Genomic DNA, 18,503 nt, shown 5'->3' on the forward strand with positions numbered 1-18,503 from the left:
CTTACCAGTTTGAGGTCAGACATCGACCTGGACTCCAAAACAAAATAGCCGATTACATGTCTCGGAATCTGGTCAATTCGCGGCCTGTAGAGGAGGGAGGTGATGTGACAGAGTGACCTGTCCCTGTTGGTTAGCGCAGCACTTACACACACACACATATACACACCTCATCTTACCTTGTTCCTCCGTTCCCTGCTGGGGCGATGTGGGTGCACACACGCGCCATTAGCACGCTGGTTTTCACACACGCAAACATATCCACTCCATTTCCATCCCTGACAGAACACCCATCCCCCCATAACAACACACACAAATCTTTTGTCTTTTGATTTTTCGTTTAGTTTATTACATTAATACTTGCATGTGTTCAGTGTTTGTCAACGTCTGTGTTGCCGGTCTTTCATGTTGTGTTATTTCTATTGGCAATTCTTACCCTTGATGAAGTTTGTGTATAGATTCATATATTTTCTTTGTTCTTTTTGTGCAGTTTTGTTTGCCATCTTTCACTTGTTTGTTACTTTTGTATATAGTTTTGGTCATTTTTTTCCCTCTGGGACTGTTTCACCTCTCGAGCACTGTCAATAAACAGCACTTTATACCTAACAACAGTGCAAGTATTGCCATCATCAAATTTTTTTTTTATTTTTTTTTTTGCGAACCCATTTTCGCCGGACAGCGGGCCTGCCAAGACCCGTTGTCTCACACTGACCCACAATCCATCATTCCGAGTGTGTGTTTCTTCGAGCAGGCAGGAGGTTTCGTTCTGGAAGCCTCTGCAGTGCAGCGTTGGCTGTTTGTGGACGTCTGGGTGTCAGTTTTTTAAATTTGTTAGAGAGTGTTATTGGTTTGTGCTGGATGTCAGAGTATTGATGATTCCTAGTATCCTCTGACCTAAATTGGGAGAATATATTGTAGTCAGAAATGCCTTTGTTAAAGTAATAGTTCACACAAATATGAAGTTTAAAAGAAATGACGGGAATATACCGTTGCGCTCTAAGAGGGGAGACCGCAGGACTAGCAGAGGGTCTATGAGGTTTGTGGAATATTTGAGATGATACAGTCATAATACCCTGGGGACACAGGTTTCTGAGATCAGGCCCAGGAGTCTCCTCTGATGTTCTGGGTTTACTGATGTCAGCATAATGAGGTCTGAGTCTCCTGGTGCGGATCTGTGTTATCCTCCGGCCAGCAGGGGGAGGTGCTGCAGAGAGTGGAGGTGAGGGAGACATGGAACAGCCCGATGAAGAGGTTAGTCTCAACATCTCGGGAGATTCTGTAATAAATAATAAATAAAATAAATGTGAAGAAACACATGAGGATCATTTATAATATTTATTATTAAGACGAATAACGTTACTTACCTGGTGAGGGAGACTGAAAGGACGAATCAGGAGAGCTTGTGTCTCTGCAGACAGTTCTGTCTTTAGTGATGTCATCACTGCTGAAACTATGACTGTGGCTACCTTCATCATCATAGTCTTCATCACTGTGGTGGATTCTCATTACCTGCGGCTGCCGGTCCTCAATAGCCAACAGATGTCTGTCGGAAGTCAACGCAGTGTCCATTGTACCACATTGTAACAGGAAGCAAAGTGTATGTGTGTGTGTGTGTTAGAGGAGTTTCAGTACTTCTTGTGCTCAATCCTCCAGCTTCTGAGCTCAGCAAAAACATCACTACGGTCCTCACTGCTCGACTCTTCATAGTCATATGTGTGTTCAGGAACGTAACTGCTGAGCCGTGGTGAGCTGAGCTGAGCAGATGGGAAAAAAAAAATTTCATGGGGTCTTTAATACCTAATTATATTTCCATTATTGCTTCATGTACAGTATATGGATCAGGATGCACATATTCACCTTTGTTTTCTGTCTTCGTACTCGAACAACCTGTAGTGGATTCCCACAGAGAACACTGGCAGCACCTGTGGAAAAGTCACCTTTCACGCATCACTTTCTAACATGTACCAGAAACCAGTAAATATGTGATATTACACACATATTATAAATATTACTATTGTAATATTATTCATGTATTATGTAGCGGCTGGAAAGAGTGGGTAAACCCAGCCCGATCTGCCGGTGATTTAATTTCGCCCTGCAGCTCAGGCTGGAAACCTGTAAATTTTTCAATCCGTCTTCCGTTACAAATCTGCGGGGACCAATCACAAACTGGCTTATCCACCTGGCGCGCTATTGGCGGGTTTAATACGGTGACGATAGAGAAGTGACGGCAAGCGCACTCTATCTGATTTACCCGTCTCTCGCACGACCTTCAATCAAATTCCTTTTAACCTCTCGACGGTGCTAATGGCTTCTTTAGTTTAGCAAACAAATTGCTCGAGTGGGTAACGGCTTGACAGATCAGACACACAATTATTTGTTATATTTAATAAATAATCCATTTGGGAGTTGTAAGACTCCCCCTCAAGACCAAAGGTCCTAGCAGAAGCAGAAGCTCACGCACACGTGCAAATCATGAAGTCACATGCAGCATCGCAGGCCATTGAAGAAACACAAAATGGACTTCTATCCATTAACTCATTGACAAATCTTTCTAGGACATTATGTGTATTATTAATGTTTTATATATGGTCTTTTTTGTATTGTATACTGTTGTATGCATGCCTTATGATAGAACTACTGGATAATGTAACCCTCTTGGTATCATGCCTCATATCAAAATAATCCTTGTTTAACTCTCTACCCATTGTTTATATCATCTCCTCATAATGTAATTGTATGCTTGTTATATTAATCAAAGTATGAAGGGACACAAAACTGCCAGCCCACTCTGATCACGCAAATGAGATTCTTCCAAACAAAGAAACTTTTACTGCTTGAAATTACACCCTCTTCATTGTTACAATGAAGCTCCTCAAAGTTACAAGCCATGTAACTTTCCACTCGGGAGAGAGGACTCCCAATAGCAACCGAGTCAGACACCACTTAAGTTCGTTATTCTTCATTCAACCCGGAAGAACCTGATTGCAACTTCATATGGAAGAAAAATAATGCCAAATGTGTTTGAAACAAAAAAACTTGTTGAATTTCACTAATGGACAAAAAATGCATTGCATTATCAGTGTTTGGATTTTAATGCATTGTGTTTTTAGGGCTTGCATTTTTATTGAGTCAAATTCAACCTGGTTGTATATTTAAGCTGTGAATATTTCGATTTAAAATATTTCAAACACATTTTCATTATTAAAATTTGAATAATCTATATTCACCTTCCAAATTTCACTTCCAAAATATTCAGTCTGTTTAATAATACAACCTATAATATTCAACAGGCAATTTTCTGTCCATTTTATTTTGCTTCCACAAATTCAGTGGTTCAAATTCGGCAGAAAATTGCAGTGAAGACATTGACATAAACAGCTTTTGTGTCTTAATCAGCTATTTCACACACACACACACACACACACACACACACACACACACACACACACACACACACAAACATATATATATATATATATATATATATATATATATATATATATATATATATGGCCCTGGTAATCATTACATAATCTTACCACTTGCTCCATTTCTGTAAATCAGTTTTTGTGAATGAATGAGTCTTTCTGCCTGTTGCTCTGGTCTTCGTCAACACGCGCTTGTACCACCTGCTGGTGAGGCCGACTAAGATTATATATCGGTACTCTACTGATATTCCTGCAGTTCTCGGATGTGAAATGTTAATTTTCTGCCGAATTTGAACCACTGAATTTGTGGAAACGAATTTATATAAGCGAAAATTGCCTGTTGAATATTATAGGTTGTATTTTTAAACAAACATTTAAATAAATATTTAGGAAGGGAAATCTCAAAGGTGAATATGGATTATTGAATTTTTAATAATGAAAATGCATTTGATATTTGTAATTGAAATATTCACATCTTAAATATAGCTACAACCAGGTTGAATTTTAGCCCATAAATTGCAAGTCCTAAAAATAAAATGCATTAAAATCCAAGCACGGTTAGTGTAATGCATTTTTTTTTTTTTTTCAATTAGTCCAATTCAACAAGCTTTTTTGTTTCAAACACATTTGGCATTATTTTACTTCCATAACTTCACCACCATTGAACTACCGAACCATCAAGACTTTCTTGTGAGACTGCATTGTGCAAGTATCGTACATTCAATGTTCATTTTGTTTGCGCGGGACCCTCTGTCAGCTCACATACACCCGAGTTTGGGAACCACTGTGCAACATCAAGTTAATACTATTAACTAATCCAAATATTTATATTTAATTATAACACGTTAAAATTAATCATTCCTATTTCCATTTTTCCCAAATTTCCCTAATTTGCTACAATTATTATTATTTTTATTAAACAAAATAAGAAATATTACTGTTTTAATATTTTAATATTTTATTTTAATAAAAAGTGAGTATTTATGAAATGAATAAATAAATTAATATAATGATAATAATAATTTATTTATTTATTATTTTTATATCACAATACTAATATTTTTATGACTCTTAATTTCTTAATTTTCAGTGTTAAACCATCAAGTTTTTATTTTGGAGGAAGACTGCAGGGAGCCCTTAAAGCTTCTTGACAACTTAAAGATTGACAAAAAGCGCTTCTCACTGCAAGTCTGGGAAAATTGTTGGCACAATGATTCTATATCAGTTTGACCATAACATAATAATAATAATAATAATAATAAATATCATTATTATTATTATTCTTATTGGAAAAATGGTTGCTGCAAGTTTCCAAATGCATGTCATAAGTGACAAATTCAGAGTACATGCAGAGATGATTCTGTGTGGAGAAGCATTTACTGCACACCGAGCCGCTCTGAGACACTGAAAACATTGGATCATGAACTGCTTGTGAGTAAGCGAACACATTGCTGAAACACACAACGTATAAATAAATGCATAGACTTTGTGATTGATAACCACACTATTTTATTTAAATGAATCGTATAGCTCTGTGTGTCAAAATAATGCAGAGGTTTTACCTTTAGTTAGATCACTGGCCTCGTGGTTCAAGATGGCGATGTCAAAGCCAGGCGACCCTGGTCTCGACCCGCTGCGGGAAGTAAGAGGTCTGACACTGCCTGGCCTGGGGGAGATTCTCAGATCGAAAGGCTGGGCTGAAGCAGGTCTGACGCCGCTCACACTGACACATCTCTCTTCTAATGGAGAGAAACATTCTTAAGCATATCAAGTGCTGCTGAAACAGTCTTCAGACAGTCTTGGCAGCAACTGCTTGTCTTTACCTCTATCTGTATTTGTGTTCTCCAGGCCATCATTAACTGAACCGTCTTTGATCGATTCTTTGAGAAGAGTCCAATCCTGCTGTGAAGTTCTACAGCATTGAGGTTTGTCCTCTTCAGCAGGTACGTCATCGAGGAAGCTCAGCTGAGGGATCATCTCACGGACCGCAGACCTGTAGCTGTAGTCTAATACCTGTTCATCAAACACACAAACCAAATGTGATGAATCTATCTGGAATACAAGTGTATTTTGTGTTGTTCTAGCTGAAACACTGTAGCAACCCACCCAGAAAACCCTAGGAACTGCTAACAGCCATATTATGATGGCAACTTATTTCTTATCTATCTGTCTATAAAATACAGGAACATCTGTCTCTCTGTGTGTCTGTTATTCGCATATCTCTCGAACCATTAGTCCGATGGATTTCAAACTTGACAGGTGTCTTGCTACGGGCACGAGTAAGTGCAGTGCCAAGTTTGACGTTGTTTGGATTAGAAATGCGAAAGATATCGGTAAATATATCGGTAAAAGAAGCACACATTGGCTTTTGCCGCTCTAGGCGCTGGCCACTCCCCCTCTCACACTGCACACTGAGTGAGCACAGCGCAGGACCAGACACAGAGATGGTCGAAGAAAGCAGCGGAGCTTAAGTAGTGTTTTCTCAGAGTTCACTGTGTAGCCTGCACCCTGAATCGTCGTGCTTATTCATTTGTGGATGTTAAATGAATCTGTAAGTCAGCTACACTGTTTACTTCTGAATATTATATTTTATTCTGGTGCGCTTAACGTTATCGCTACTGTGTAATAGTAGCCTATGCTATTCACCAACTAAACATATCCTATTCATTGTGTTCACAGTCTCTTTCACGGCCATCATTTGTAGTAGCCTATTCACAAACTGTTTGCTCAAGCATAGCCTGGTCTCAATGCTAAGTTATTACTGTGTCATGCGCACTGAAGTTAGCCTGTAACTATGTGATGTTGAATATGTTATGTTAAATAGTTGCCCTGCCTATTCAACAGGATAGCTCATGTAGGCTATGAAGGCTTAAACAAGGTTAACTCTTACCAATCGTGACGGCAAATCCCCATCTTTCCAGTGTAAGCCATCCTTACTTTTCATCATTGAAACAACCAAGTTAGCTGTTTATGTGTTCTCCTTTGTTGCGCTTAACATTGTTTTAGCGGTCGTTAACTGGATAGTAGTCACCAAGTCAAACATAGCCTGATCTCAATGCTAAAACTGGCTATTATGCTCTTAACTATTAACTGATTTTGCACGGGCACTGCACTAGTTATTATAAATGTGCTTAAAAAATGCTTACAGAAGCCATATTATTCCCTTTTACAAAGTCTACTAATATGGGTTTTCATGCTTGAATGTTCCAAAAAAAAAAAAAAAATTCACGTTACATTGTTGCATTTCATGTTCAGTTTCTTTATCATGTCTTGTTTAGTTTAATAGTTTCTTAGTCATGGTTTTCCGTCACTGCTTTGACTGAGTTCTAGTTCGTAGTTTGCTACCATGGTTTCGGATTAGTTGCACATCTGTTCCATATTTCTTTGATTACCATCCTCTGTGTATTTAAGCCCTCAGTTTCCTCAGTTCTGTGTTAGTCTTTGAAGTTTATCAAATTTGGATACTTCGGTGTTAGATAATTTCAGACCTATCTCTAAACTTCCGTTTCTTTCCAAAATATTACAGAAAGTTGTATTTAAATGCAGTCCTTGTTTAAGTAAACATGGGGCCCTATTTTAAAGATCTAAGTGCATGGTCTAAAGCGCAGGGTGAAAGTTCACTTAGGGCGTGTCCGAATCCACTTTTGCTAGTTTAACGACGGGAAAAAATGGTCGGCGCACCAGGCGCATGGTCTAAAAGGGTTGTCCCTATTCTCTTAATGAGTAATGGGTGTGTTTTGGGATTTATGTGCGTTAAACCAATCAGAGTCTCATCTCCCATTCCCTTTAAATGCCAGTTGCGCTCACGCCATGGCAGATTAGCTATTTACATGATGGAATTTGATAGGTCTTGCTTTTCTGTTCGCCTTGGGGATTTTGTGTCCTCCTCGGCATCTTTTTCATGTGGAGTTCCACAAGGCTCCATTCTTGGGCCAATCCTATTTTTCTTATATATACTTCCTCTAGGGTCTATTTTTAAGAAGTATGGCATCTCATTTCACTGCTACACAGATGATACACAGCTCTATCTGCCTCTGAAACGGAAAGATGCTAACTCAGTAGTATCATTGTTGCACTGAAAGGATATTAAAGCCTGGATGGCCTTACATTTTTTTAAATGTAATGAAGGAAAAACAAAAGTCATAATATTTGAACCTGGGGGTGCCTGTGAGTTTCCTGATTTGGATTTGGGTGCTATAAAAACATATGTGAAGCCTACTGTAAAAATCCTGGTTGTTATAATAGACAGTGAGTCTAAACTGGATAAACAGATTCATTTAGGCAATAATTTTTTTTAGGCAATTATACATTTTTAGCCAATTTTTGAAAGTGAAGTATTTTTTGCCTTTTAATGATCTTGAAAGGGTTATACATGTTTTTATTTCAACATGCCTAGACTACTGTAATCGCCTCTATATGGGTATTAGTCAGACTGCCCTATCACGCTTACAGATGGTACAGAATGCCGCTGCTTGCTTGTTGACAGGGACGAGCAAGTGAGAACATATTACACCCATACTGGCCTCTCTTCACTGGCTTCCTGTGCGTTTTAGAATCAGTTTTAAGATTCTAGTTTTAGTTTTTAAATCATTAAATGGTTAAGCACCAAAATATCTCTCTGATTTAATACAGCTGCATGAGCATGGCTGAAAAGTAGGGGTGACCATGCTTTTGCAGTTGCGGCCCCAAAGCTCTGGAATAACTTGCCCCTAAATGTTAGGCAGGCCCAATAACTTTCAGCTTTTAAATCCAGTCTTAAAACTAATTTTTTATAATTTGGTGTTTAATTCAGTATGAAAGCTGTCATTTTTTAAGTTTCTATGATCTTGTTGTGTTTAATGTGTTTGCTTTTTGTTTTGTTGTGTTATTATTTTATTTTTAGATAATGCTTGTACAGCACTTTGGTAAACCCTCAGTTTTTTAAATAAACTGAATAAAGTTTAAATAAAGTTTTTTAAAATTAAAGGTACAATATGCAATATTTTTTTGCCGCTAGAGGGCGCTACATTCCAAACAACAACAACGGCGTAGCTTGATGGCGATGTGAAGGAGCGTGGAATGATGGGAACTGTTGTTTTAAACTCCACCCTGGATGTAAATCAGTCAGACGGGAATCAAAAAATCATGTTCATGGATGAGGTAAAGTTCTATTTTAATAAATGCTGCATTTAATGACATGCTTTTTGTGGCGAGGGGGCGTCGTTCAGCGCGGTCTGTAACGGGAGAGAGAGAAACGAGATGAGACGAGCGAGTAGGTCAAGTGCAAATGACGAACACCTGTGTCTTATTGCTGTGATCCGCATGGAGAGACCGCTTATAAGCCGCGCTGGAACGAGAGAGAGAGAGACTGGAGAGAAAATTGGACGCCGAGAAAGAAAACCGGTGGATCCGAGCTCTCATTTTTGAACTGTTTTGTGCCGTCGCGGTTGCCACGGTGAATGCGCGTTGTGCGCGACTTTTGTTTGTTTGTTTTGTTTTGTTTTATTTTAATAAAGTACGAGTCCCAGTCACGCCGACCCGTCTTCTTCCTTCCTGACTCTTGAACCTCATCACACTTTTATTTCATTCAAATGAATTAACCGCAAGAAAAGTAAGGTTTAATACTACATTGGTTATCATAGATGTTATTGTATGTCGAATTCATTGTTGTGATAACGCTGCGCAGTTTTACGTGTTCTAAACAATTGTAAAAGTACATTCGAACATACCCACATCATTTGCCAAAATACTGATTAATCTTTATGTATAAATGGACTGGACTGCATTTATATAGCGCTTTCACAGACCTATGGCCACCAAAGCGCTTTACATAGCCTCACATTCACCCATTCACACATGCTATATTTATTTACATGGCCATAAACACCAGACGTGATAAACAATGTCAATAAACTAAACACAAATCTAAAGCAATAATACTTTTCTTACATAAACATAACTATTACCGAATGCTACATTTGGAAAATATAAAATTAAGTGCTTTGTCGACAGAACCATCTGCAGTCTATAAAGAATAATTGTGTCCCATAACGACTGCATGAAACAAGCTAACGTTTGTTGCTTGATAGACGCTACAACTACAACTTCCGCATTTGTACAGGACTCCGCGCAGTACGAGCGGAAACCGAGGGTAACGCGGATATGACGCAATTGACTGGCGACTCCCAGCTCACCCCTGCTCTAACGTCCCGTTTCCTTGGTTAAAATCGCAATTTTCTCACGATTTAAAAATAGTTGGAAAAATGTGGGATATTGTAAGTAATCAACTTAACAAAATATATAACACTGGCCATGAGATTTTGGGATATTTTAATGCAAAATTCTTACATATTGTACCTTTAAAGTGCTATATAAATAAACATTGAGTTGAGTTGAGTTTATGGTAGTGTGTTCTCGCTGTCTTTGTTAATTAAATTTGTTTTTCATCATCATTCTGCCTCTCTTTATTGGATTTGCTACATGCACCTGGTTCAAGGCACACTTGCCCACGGAAAGGAGCTTCGCTGCCTATGTGGAGTGGGTGCTGGCTCAGTGTGCCTCACCGTTCACCGTCTGCCCCATTGATGAGGACATCGCCAGACCCGACTCCACAGTCCACACCAGACCCAGATCCCAGCTAGCCTTCAGCCATGCCTGCAGATCACAAACCAGAGCCCACTGCAGACTCTGAGGACAATGGCAAAACCACCAAGCCCACGTCTCCACCTCGGCTCCGCCTTGGCACTCCAGACCTTCTGTGTCACCCTGGGTCTTCATCTCCTCGGTTCTGCCTGGGTCTCTTCCTATCACGACTACAACTCAGTCGGTCGGGCTCCAAGTCGGAAAGTCAGACCAGCTCCAAGTCGCCTTTGTTGCCATTGGTTCTGCCCAGCTCAAAGCCTCCTTTGTTGCGGATGGTCCCGCTCAACCTCCCTCTCCCTCCTCCTCCATCCAGTTCCTTGGCCTTACCTTCAGCCCCTCAGCTCCTCCAGTGGTTCCTTCCAGCTGCCCGGATCCACGTTGGGCTTCTCAGCTGTCAGCTCCGCTTTGTGAGGATCCTTCAGCCCCACCTCGAGCCTCTGTCGCACCTACTGAGGACAATGGCGGAACTGCCAAGCCCACGTCTCCACCTCGGTACTGCGGACCTTATGTGTCACCTTGGGTCTCCTCGGTTCTGCTGGGGTCTCCTCCTATCACGACTTCAACTCAGTCAGTCGGGCTCCTGGCTCCATCTTGGCTCCTCCCTCCATTAGTTCCACCGTGGGCTTTTGTCCTGGCTCTGCCCTGGGTCATCCTCTAGCTACTCCCTCCTTCACCTCCTCCCTGGCTCCTCTCTCCATCATCTCCGCCTTGGTATTCCCTTCTACCAGCCCCTATGGTCAAGTCTATCTCTAGATCCTTGTCCACCTCCAGAACCCCTTCCTCCCTCCTGGACTTGTGCAGCATGAGGACTCGCTTTCCTGGGAGGGGTGTTATGTCACAGTCATGTCATGTTTAGTTTCTTGATCATATCTTGTTTGGTTTAATAGTAGTTTTGTTGTCATGTTCTGTTTAGTTTCTTTGTCACGATTTTCCCTCTCACTGGTTTGCCTTAGTTCTAGTTCATAGTATGTTGCCATGGTTTCTAATTAGTTGCACATCTGTTAGTTCCTGTCTCTATGAAGCCCCTACTTCTAAAAAGTGCAATGTGCTCTGATTGGTTGGCTGGACAAGTGTGTTATGATTGGTCAAATGCTTCGAGTGTGTTTGGGAAATGTCACTCCCCTTACCCTCACTGAACTCAACCAGGCCTCACCCGTTTATTTTGCATATGCCTTGCGGTGCGTTCTCAGAAGAAAACTAAATCGAGATGTTTTAGGGAATTATATATAGAGAATAACTCCCTTTGGAGTGGCTTTACACTTTGTAACTTTGCTGACATTTTTCATGCTAAAATAGCAACATTTAAGAATAAAGAAAGTTGAAAATTTTTGAAAAAAGCGTAATAGATCCTCTCCGATATTTTTGTGGAAAACATAATACTTTTTAGTGGTCAACCACCGATATTTGTAATTTTTTTAATATTGGCATCGGCCAATCAGTTTTTCTGTTTGGCCGATGAATTGGAAGCGGGACTTTTATTTTGACAGCGCTGAGAATGCTGGCTCTGAGAACAGCAGCACCTGAGCAAACAGCACTTTCATTCTCTGTCTTCATTAGTTGTGGTCTCTGTTAAACAGTTTTGACTAATATGTTACTGGATCGAACTGTTAAAGAAAGTAAACTGTATATGAAAAAGTATTATAACGTTTGCTTTTATATTATTAGTAATAGTAACAGAAAGGCAAACACTATTATACTTTAACATTTACCTTCAACAATTAGCAAATACGCATTTATACAATTGAAACACATCTTTGAATATCTAATAAACATTTAATTTCACAAACCTTGCAGACTTTGTCAAATCCCGCTGATATTTTGAAGTGTGCATTTGTAGCCTGCATGAACGTGTAACTGTGCGTGACGGTCGGTCCGTGTGAATTGAATGCGGACAGGAAAGTTCAGCTTCACTGGAGTTGCACAATCGACAAACTTTAAACTCTTGATTTCAAACTATGCCACGCTATATTCAGTTGCCCACTATGTCATATTCAGGTCATTTTCACTGTGTGAAAGTACTCAAATTAGTGTTACCTTGTCTTAAATTTAAAAAATATGATTCCCATTGCGCAGAAACTTGCCAGATTACTGAGTGCCCAGTTGGTTATATCTATATATAAGATATCGGCATCGGCCATCCAAAAACAATATCGGTTGACCAGTTTTTTTCAGGATTTATTGATCGAGCGTTCAAAAGAACAGCATTTATTTTAGATAGAAATCTTTTTTAACACTAATTCAGCAAGGACATATTAAAGCAACACTATGGAACTTTTCCTCTGCGGTCCCCCTACAGGTTGGAAGCGGAATTGTCCATTTCCGCTGTCGTAAATCATTTAGCCTACTGCAGCCTACTGTCACACGCACGCCCATTATTTATCCAGCACCGGCTTTGGAATGAACGATGTCCACAGACAAGGTAGAGTATGATGCATGATTTTATGAAAGTATGATGTATGAAGAAACAGAAAAGAAGAAAAACAAAATAATGACTATTGTAACGCTTGCCGTAAAGCAAGTCAAATTTGTAGTTTTCTTATGTCTCATTAGAACTACAGAGACGCGACCCGATCTGGCAATCTTACATAGTGTGGTTATAGCAGATAAATGACCGCAAAGCGGAGGCATAAGTGCCTTTCACCCTGTTACGACTTGATGAACCACTGAAACGATTTTGGAAACATTATTTTAAGGTTACATTTTTTACATTGTGTTGCTTTAAATTCATCAAAAGTGACAGTACAAGACTTGTCTTTACCCAAAAGACCCCAAACTTTTGAACAGTAGGGCACACATCTATATCGTTATCAGTCACTTGTTTCTGTGAAAGGAAATGCAAAGGGCTGTTTTCATCCGCAGTAAAGGAAGTGAGTGAAAGACAGAGAGAAAGCAAATGAGGGCACCGTTCAATGAACTTCATTTACCACTTCATGAATATTCAAAGCAGTTTGTTCACTCACTGAACACTTGCCCCAGTTTTGTAATTCCTGAAACTGAAAACAGTAAGAAAATTGCAACCATAACCAAAAACTGAAAGAAATAAGGGGAACTCAGACTAAATAAAAGTGTTGATATGTGTAAAATGAATCATATATATAAAATAAAGATAAAAAATAAAATATGAATATTAGATTATTTTTCCCTTGACAGCTAAATGAAATCAAATATGTTTCAAAATATAAAAACTATATTTGTTTTAACTATATTTTTTATGAAATGCTTGCAAAAATATATAAATTGTATAAATAAGAAAGAGATAATAAATACCAATATAATATTTAATTAAATGAATGAACAGGTCAATACTAATAGCAAATAATTGGTAACATTTTACAATTAGGTCCTACTCTATTAGTTCACTTTATTTAATGTATTAACTAACATTAACTAACAATGAGCAATGCATTTGTGACAATATTTATTCATCTTTTTTTAATGTTAATTAATACAAAATGCAATTGTTCATTGTTGTTCATGCTAGCTCAGGTCCGTTAAATAATGTTAACGTAAGAGATACAACATTTGATTTTAATCTATAAGTAAATGTTGAAATTAACTTTAACTAAGATTAATAAATACTGTAAAAGCATTTTTCATTATTAGTTTATGGCAACTATTGTTTAACAAATGGGAACCTTATTGTAAAGTGTTACAAAATGTTTTTACTGACTTATTTTGTTCTGCTCGGCCAAAAAGTAGCAATGCCCCAGAACCAATATTTACATCAATAATTTCCCTTGTCCATTTCGGGTCTCTAATATCAAACATATTATTGTGTCATTTCTATATGGATGGGGAGGGGCAGCATTACATGAACTATAAGTCCATGATTTAATGGACTATATGGAGACATCATTATCTGTCGGGACCATTAGTCTGGTCCACCACAGAGAGAAGCTGAGCCTCATCTCTCTCATTCTCTATTAGACATGCCGCCCATAATCTGCTGTATAAACTCATGTACCTCTGACATGCCTGGACTGGGACAGGTGCATACAGGGTTTCCTTCCAGCGAAAGCGTTCTGAGCTTCCCACAACAGCCTAAATACATCAACTGAGCCAGATTATCGACATCATTCCCCTCCAGGTCCAACAGCTCCAGGTGTTCCAGCATACTGACTGGAGTCAGGTCTGAGATACTGTTATACGCCACATACAGCTCCTGAGGAAAACATAATACAGTGCAAGAGTGGTTTACTGTATTAGGTGACTCTTTTACTTTTATTCAAAGGTTTTAAAAAATAAACATTTTATATTATTTAATACTTCAATAATTTTGTCATAAAAAAACGTTCTCCTATTAAAATACGTTCCCATTAGAAAAACAAATACCTTTTACTGTGCCTTCAAAAAAAAGAGTTTAATCAATTCAGTAACCTTTTGCTTCTAAGTGTTGTTTGATACCTTTAAGCTGGCGAGAGCAGGAACTCCCTCCAGGTCGGTCAGACCGCATCGAGACAGCCATAAGACCTGCAGGTGGGACAGGCTGGTCCCGAGATCCCTGAGGAAATACTGAGAATAATAAGCCATCATTGCATTCCCTGATTCACTCCGTCTCTCTATAGTGTTTTATTTCAAGAATTAATTGCGTGTTTATCTTATATTAAATTGAATGTAGTCTGTTGTGCAAATATTTGTTTATTCTTATGGTTGTAGATGTTTTTTGAGGGTGAGGACATGTAAAAGGACATCCAAGTCCCCAAATTTTCATTGTCTTCCCATATGAAAAGTACATGTAAAAGGGATAATTCACCCCAAAATGAAAATTACTTACCCTTGTGTTGTTCCAAACCTGTATGAGTTTCTTTCTTCTGTTGAAAAGAAGATAGATAGACGATAAAAAATAAGATATTTTGAAGAATGTTCTGGTTACCAACATTCTTCAAAATATTTTCTTTTTTGCGCAGTAGAAGAAAGAAACTCATACAGATTCGGAACAACTTGAGGGTGAGTAAGTGATGACAACATTTTCATTTTTGGGTGAACTAACCCTTTAATAGCAATGAGCAGTATTAATATTTTGCTAAATATCTTCTGTTGTGTTCCACGGAAGAAAGTCATTCAGGGTTTAGAGCGAGGGAAAGTAACTGATGACAGATTTTTAATTTTTGGGTGAATTATTCCTTTCTGGATATAATAAAGGAACTTATGTAGGGAAATGGAGGTCTTACCGCACAGATGAGATCAAACTGTTGTTCATTTTCAGCTGTGTAAGTTTAGGCAAGTATATTCCTGTGAGACAAGTGGACAAAAACACAAACGTTCATCAGATTTCATAAAAGGTAATGTCTTCATTACCCATTCAGCCATTTCAATCCAAACTACACCCCAATCAATCACATTTGGACCATTACTATTATTTTTTATTTATTTTTTACAATGTGACATGATTTTTAGTCATGTAAAATCAAGTAACATGGCTCCCCCAAATTCTTAATACCAGCATAATGTAAAAATAGATATATTATCTAAAATATATAAATAAGGTACATTTTCTAAATGAATAAATCAAATTTATATTTGAACAAATAAAAATCTCACCAAAGTTGTCTAAAGTGTCCTGTCTGGTGTCAACACACATCTCTAGTGACTTCACTTCTTGTAGATTTTCTGATTCAGTCAGGATTTTCTGAGAGGGGATCAAAGATATTGAACATATAAACAGCAGGTGGGTTTGCGCTAAATGTAACGTTACAGTATAATATAACGTTTTTACATGTATCGCCCAATTCATAGGAAAAGTTTAATGTTTAAGTTTAAACATTAAAGTTTAGCCTCAACAATGAGAGCTTACCAACTTTTCTGGTAAGAGACACAGTTGATCCATCATCAGGTCAGAGAGATCGGGGTCAGCAGGAGGTTTAGGGTTTGATATAAACTCATTCACAGTATCGGCTCTCTTCTTCTGCGATGCTTCACTCGACATCTGCAACCTTTGCTTTCCTGCCCTGAAATAAATGTTAACCGTTTTAGAGAAAACGGCAAACTGAATGAATTAAGTAAAATGTTCAAAGTTTACTATGTCATACTATGTGCGTTCTATCTTCATACATATTAATTATTTTCTTACGTATTTGAGCCTAAACAACGTGATTATTCGGTGTGTCTTCAGCCTCACTCGACAGCAAGTTTGGATAGCAACGGGAACTACTTCCTGGATACGGGCCGGGCGCGTTGGATTTGTAGTCCATTATCAAAAACATCTTCGTGACTGTAGCCAAAGTGCATTTAAGATTGTAAGTCTGTGCTGTAGCATAATGAATAGACATTATATAAGTTGTCATTTTCATGAACGCGCACGAAATAACGAATTCTACAATGATGAATATTACATTCTACTACGATTACATTCACACTTACATTAGGATGTAAACAACTAGGTTAAAAATGTTACACACTGACTGTTTTACCCAAAAAGTTTTGTATTATTTTGAATGTTAACTTTAGACAAGGTATTATTTCTTGACTCAGTAACATATTTTATTTATTTATTTATTTGTTTGTTTATTTGTTTATTGGTTTGTTTGTTTGTTTATTTATAGGCTATATTAGGATGCTTTATATGGTTTTAGTGTCCATTGTGTGTTCAGTTGTCCTGGTACCCTGAAAATCCGCTGGGGAAACACAATGTAACAGTCTCTTCTTGGATACAACAGTATATTCCCTAAGCTGGTCACATAAGCAGCAGTAGAGGAAAATTAATTAAAAAGCCTAGTCAATATACTCACTAAAATGTACAAAGACTGGCCTAAATATTCACAAAAGTTAAAACGCCTTGCTTATGTTTATGATAATGTTGTGATTCAATCACTCAGGGTTGCCAGATTACAAAACTCACTCGAATATACTCACTAACTAAATTTCAGTTTTATGTTTATATAAAAAAAATAGGCTATTAATTTTTTTTACACCAAAATAAGATATTTGTACTAAAATAAAATACAACAATTATTTAAAATTTGAAGAATGTATTGTATACAATTATAAAAAATTTAATATACATTTAAAATAATTGTATTTATATTGCAATTTATTTATATTGCCTAATTAACCCTCATCCTACGATTTATTTATTTATTTGTCGCACTTGAACCACAAATACACAAAAACATATTAATGGATTCGAGGAGTTTTGTTGTTGAAAAAAAAAAAAGTAACAAATCCTTCCCTCGCGGGTCAATTTGATCCCCTTAGGAAATAAATGGAATGCGAGGAATGCTTCAGTACACATAGAAAAACCTAAAAATGCTCAAACTTTACCATAAAATTATTTTATAATGTCTACATGTGTATCTGAATCAGATCTGAATGCACACTGAAGAGAAACTGACTTTAGGACCCAGCGGAACCGCTCATTTGCTCCATATAGAGCTATAAGGCCATCTAGTGGCAAGAGTTATGAAATATCATGATATATAATTTTTTTCCCACAAGAGGTCGGCAAAGACAAACAATGTAAGATATTTTGAGCTGAATTAAAGATTTATCCTTGAAATTGTGAGTTATATTGAATTTAAGTTGAAAGAATGTGAGGGATGTGCTTAACCCTTTCATGCATGAATTATGATAACCTCAGGCAGGATTTTTTTTCCTATGTGTTTTTACTGCTCTTAGGGCATGAAAAACAAGAATAGATTTTTATTAAATTTTTTTTACAAATTTTTCAAAGAGATATTCAGATGTCCACTTGAGTGGACAGCATGCGGTTATGGTTTAAACTGAAGATATACTGTATTAAATATAAGACAATAATCAAACAGATATTTTTTTTACCTACAAGAGTCTCCTAGGATAGAAGGAATGGGTGGATATTCCGGAGCAACTTGGCATATCTGACTGACCCTTGGCCATCTTGGTTTGGAGGGGGAAAAAATCGAAACACAAAGGCTTGCCACTTGGTTGCAATTTATAGGATGATGCACCAGGGTCCAATGAAGAGGCTGATGTGCAATTTTGCCATAAAAACCCGTGCAAATTCAAGAAAATGCTTTTTTAATAGCTGTCCACTGTAGTGACCACTATGCGTGAAAGGGTTAAATTACAAAATTGCTATTTATTTATGATTTATTGATCAAATCTAGTCATTTAAAGGTAAATAAAATAATAAAATATTATATTAACTATATTAAATAAAATAAGCTTTCTGGACCAAAATAAATAAATAAATTAAGTATAATTGTAGGGCTTCAGGTCACTTTGACCCTTAAGGGAAGGATTTTGTTCCAGGACGCAAGCTTTTATGTTTAAAAAGAAACAGAAAATTTACCAGACAGGAATAATAGTAATTAATAAAAACAGTAAAAAAAAAAAAAAAGTTAATAAATGTTGTACCTTGCAAATAAGTCAACATTTTTTTCCGCTTTCGATTTTATTTGATCTCTTTTTTTTCTACAAAATATCACTACAAAAAATAAATAAAAAACTCTACAATTGTGACCTGGTTTACAGTTATAA

The 18,503-nt window shown here is 37.5% G+C and overlaps 1 protein-coding gene across 1 annotated transcript; it reads right to left on the reverse strand.

The window, feature by feature from the left end:
• Positions 1 to 339: 339 nt before the first annotated feature.
• Positions 340 to 16,800, reverse strand: lrrc56 (leucine rich repeat containing 56). The gene is made up of 13 exons (XM_082160584.1): positions 16,120 to 16,800; positions 15,844 to 15,997; positions 15,591 to 15,678; positions 15,221 to 15,281; positions 14,454 to 14,550; positions 14,014 to 14,211; positions 5,252 to 5,441; positions 4,991 to 5,167; positions 1,855 to 1,919; positions 1,630 to 1,751; positions 1,362 to 1,540; positions 985 to 1,273; positions 340 to 891 (listed from the first exon to the last, which is right to left on the reverse strand). Exons 2-13 carry the CDS (start codon positions 15,973 to 15,975, stop codon positions 720 to 722), a joined length of 1,770 nt encoding a protein of 589 aa, XP_082016710.1. The 5' UTR covers positions 15,976 to 15,997; positions 16,120 to 16,800; the 3' UTR covers positions 340 to 719.
• Positions 16,801 to 18,503: the final 1,703 nt, after the last annotated feature.

This window comes from Leuciscus leuciscus (assembly GCF_965113295.1).
Source record: "Leuciscus leuciscus genome assembly, chromosome: 25".
NCBI lineage: Eukaryota > Metazoa > Chordata > Actinopteri > Cypriniformes > Leuciscidae > Leuciscus > Leuciscus leuciscus.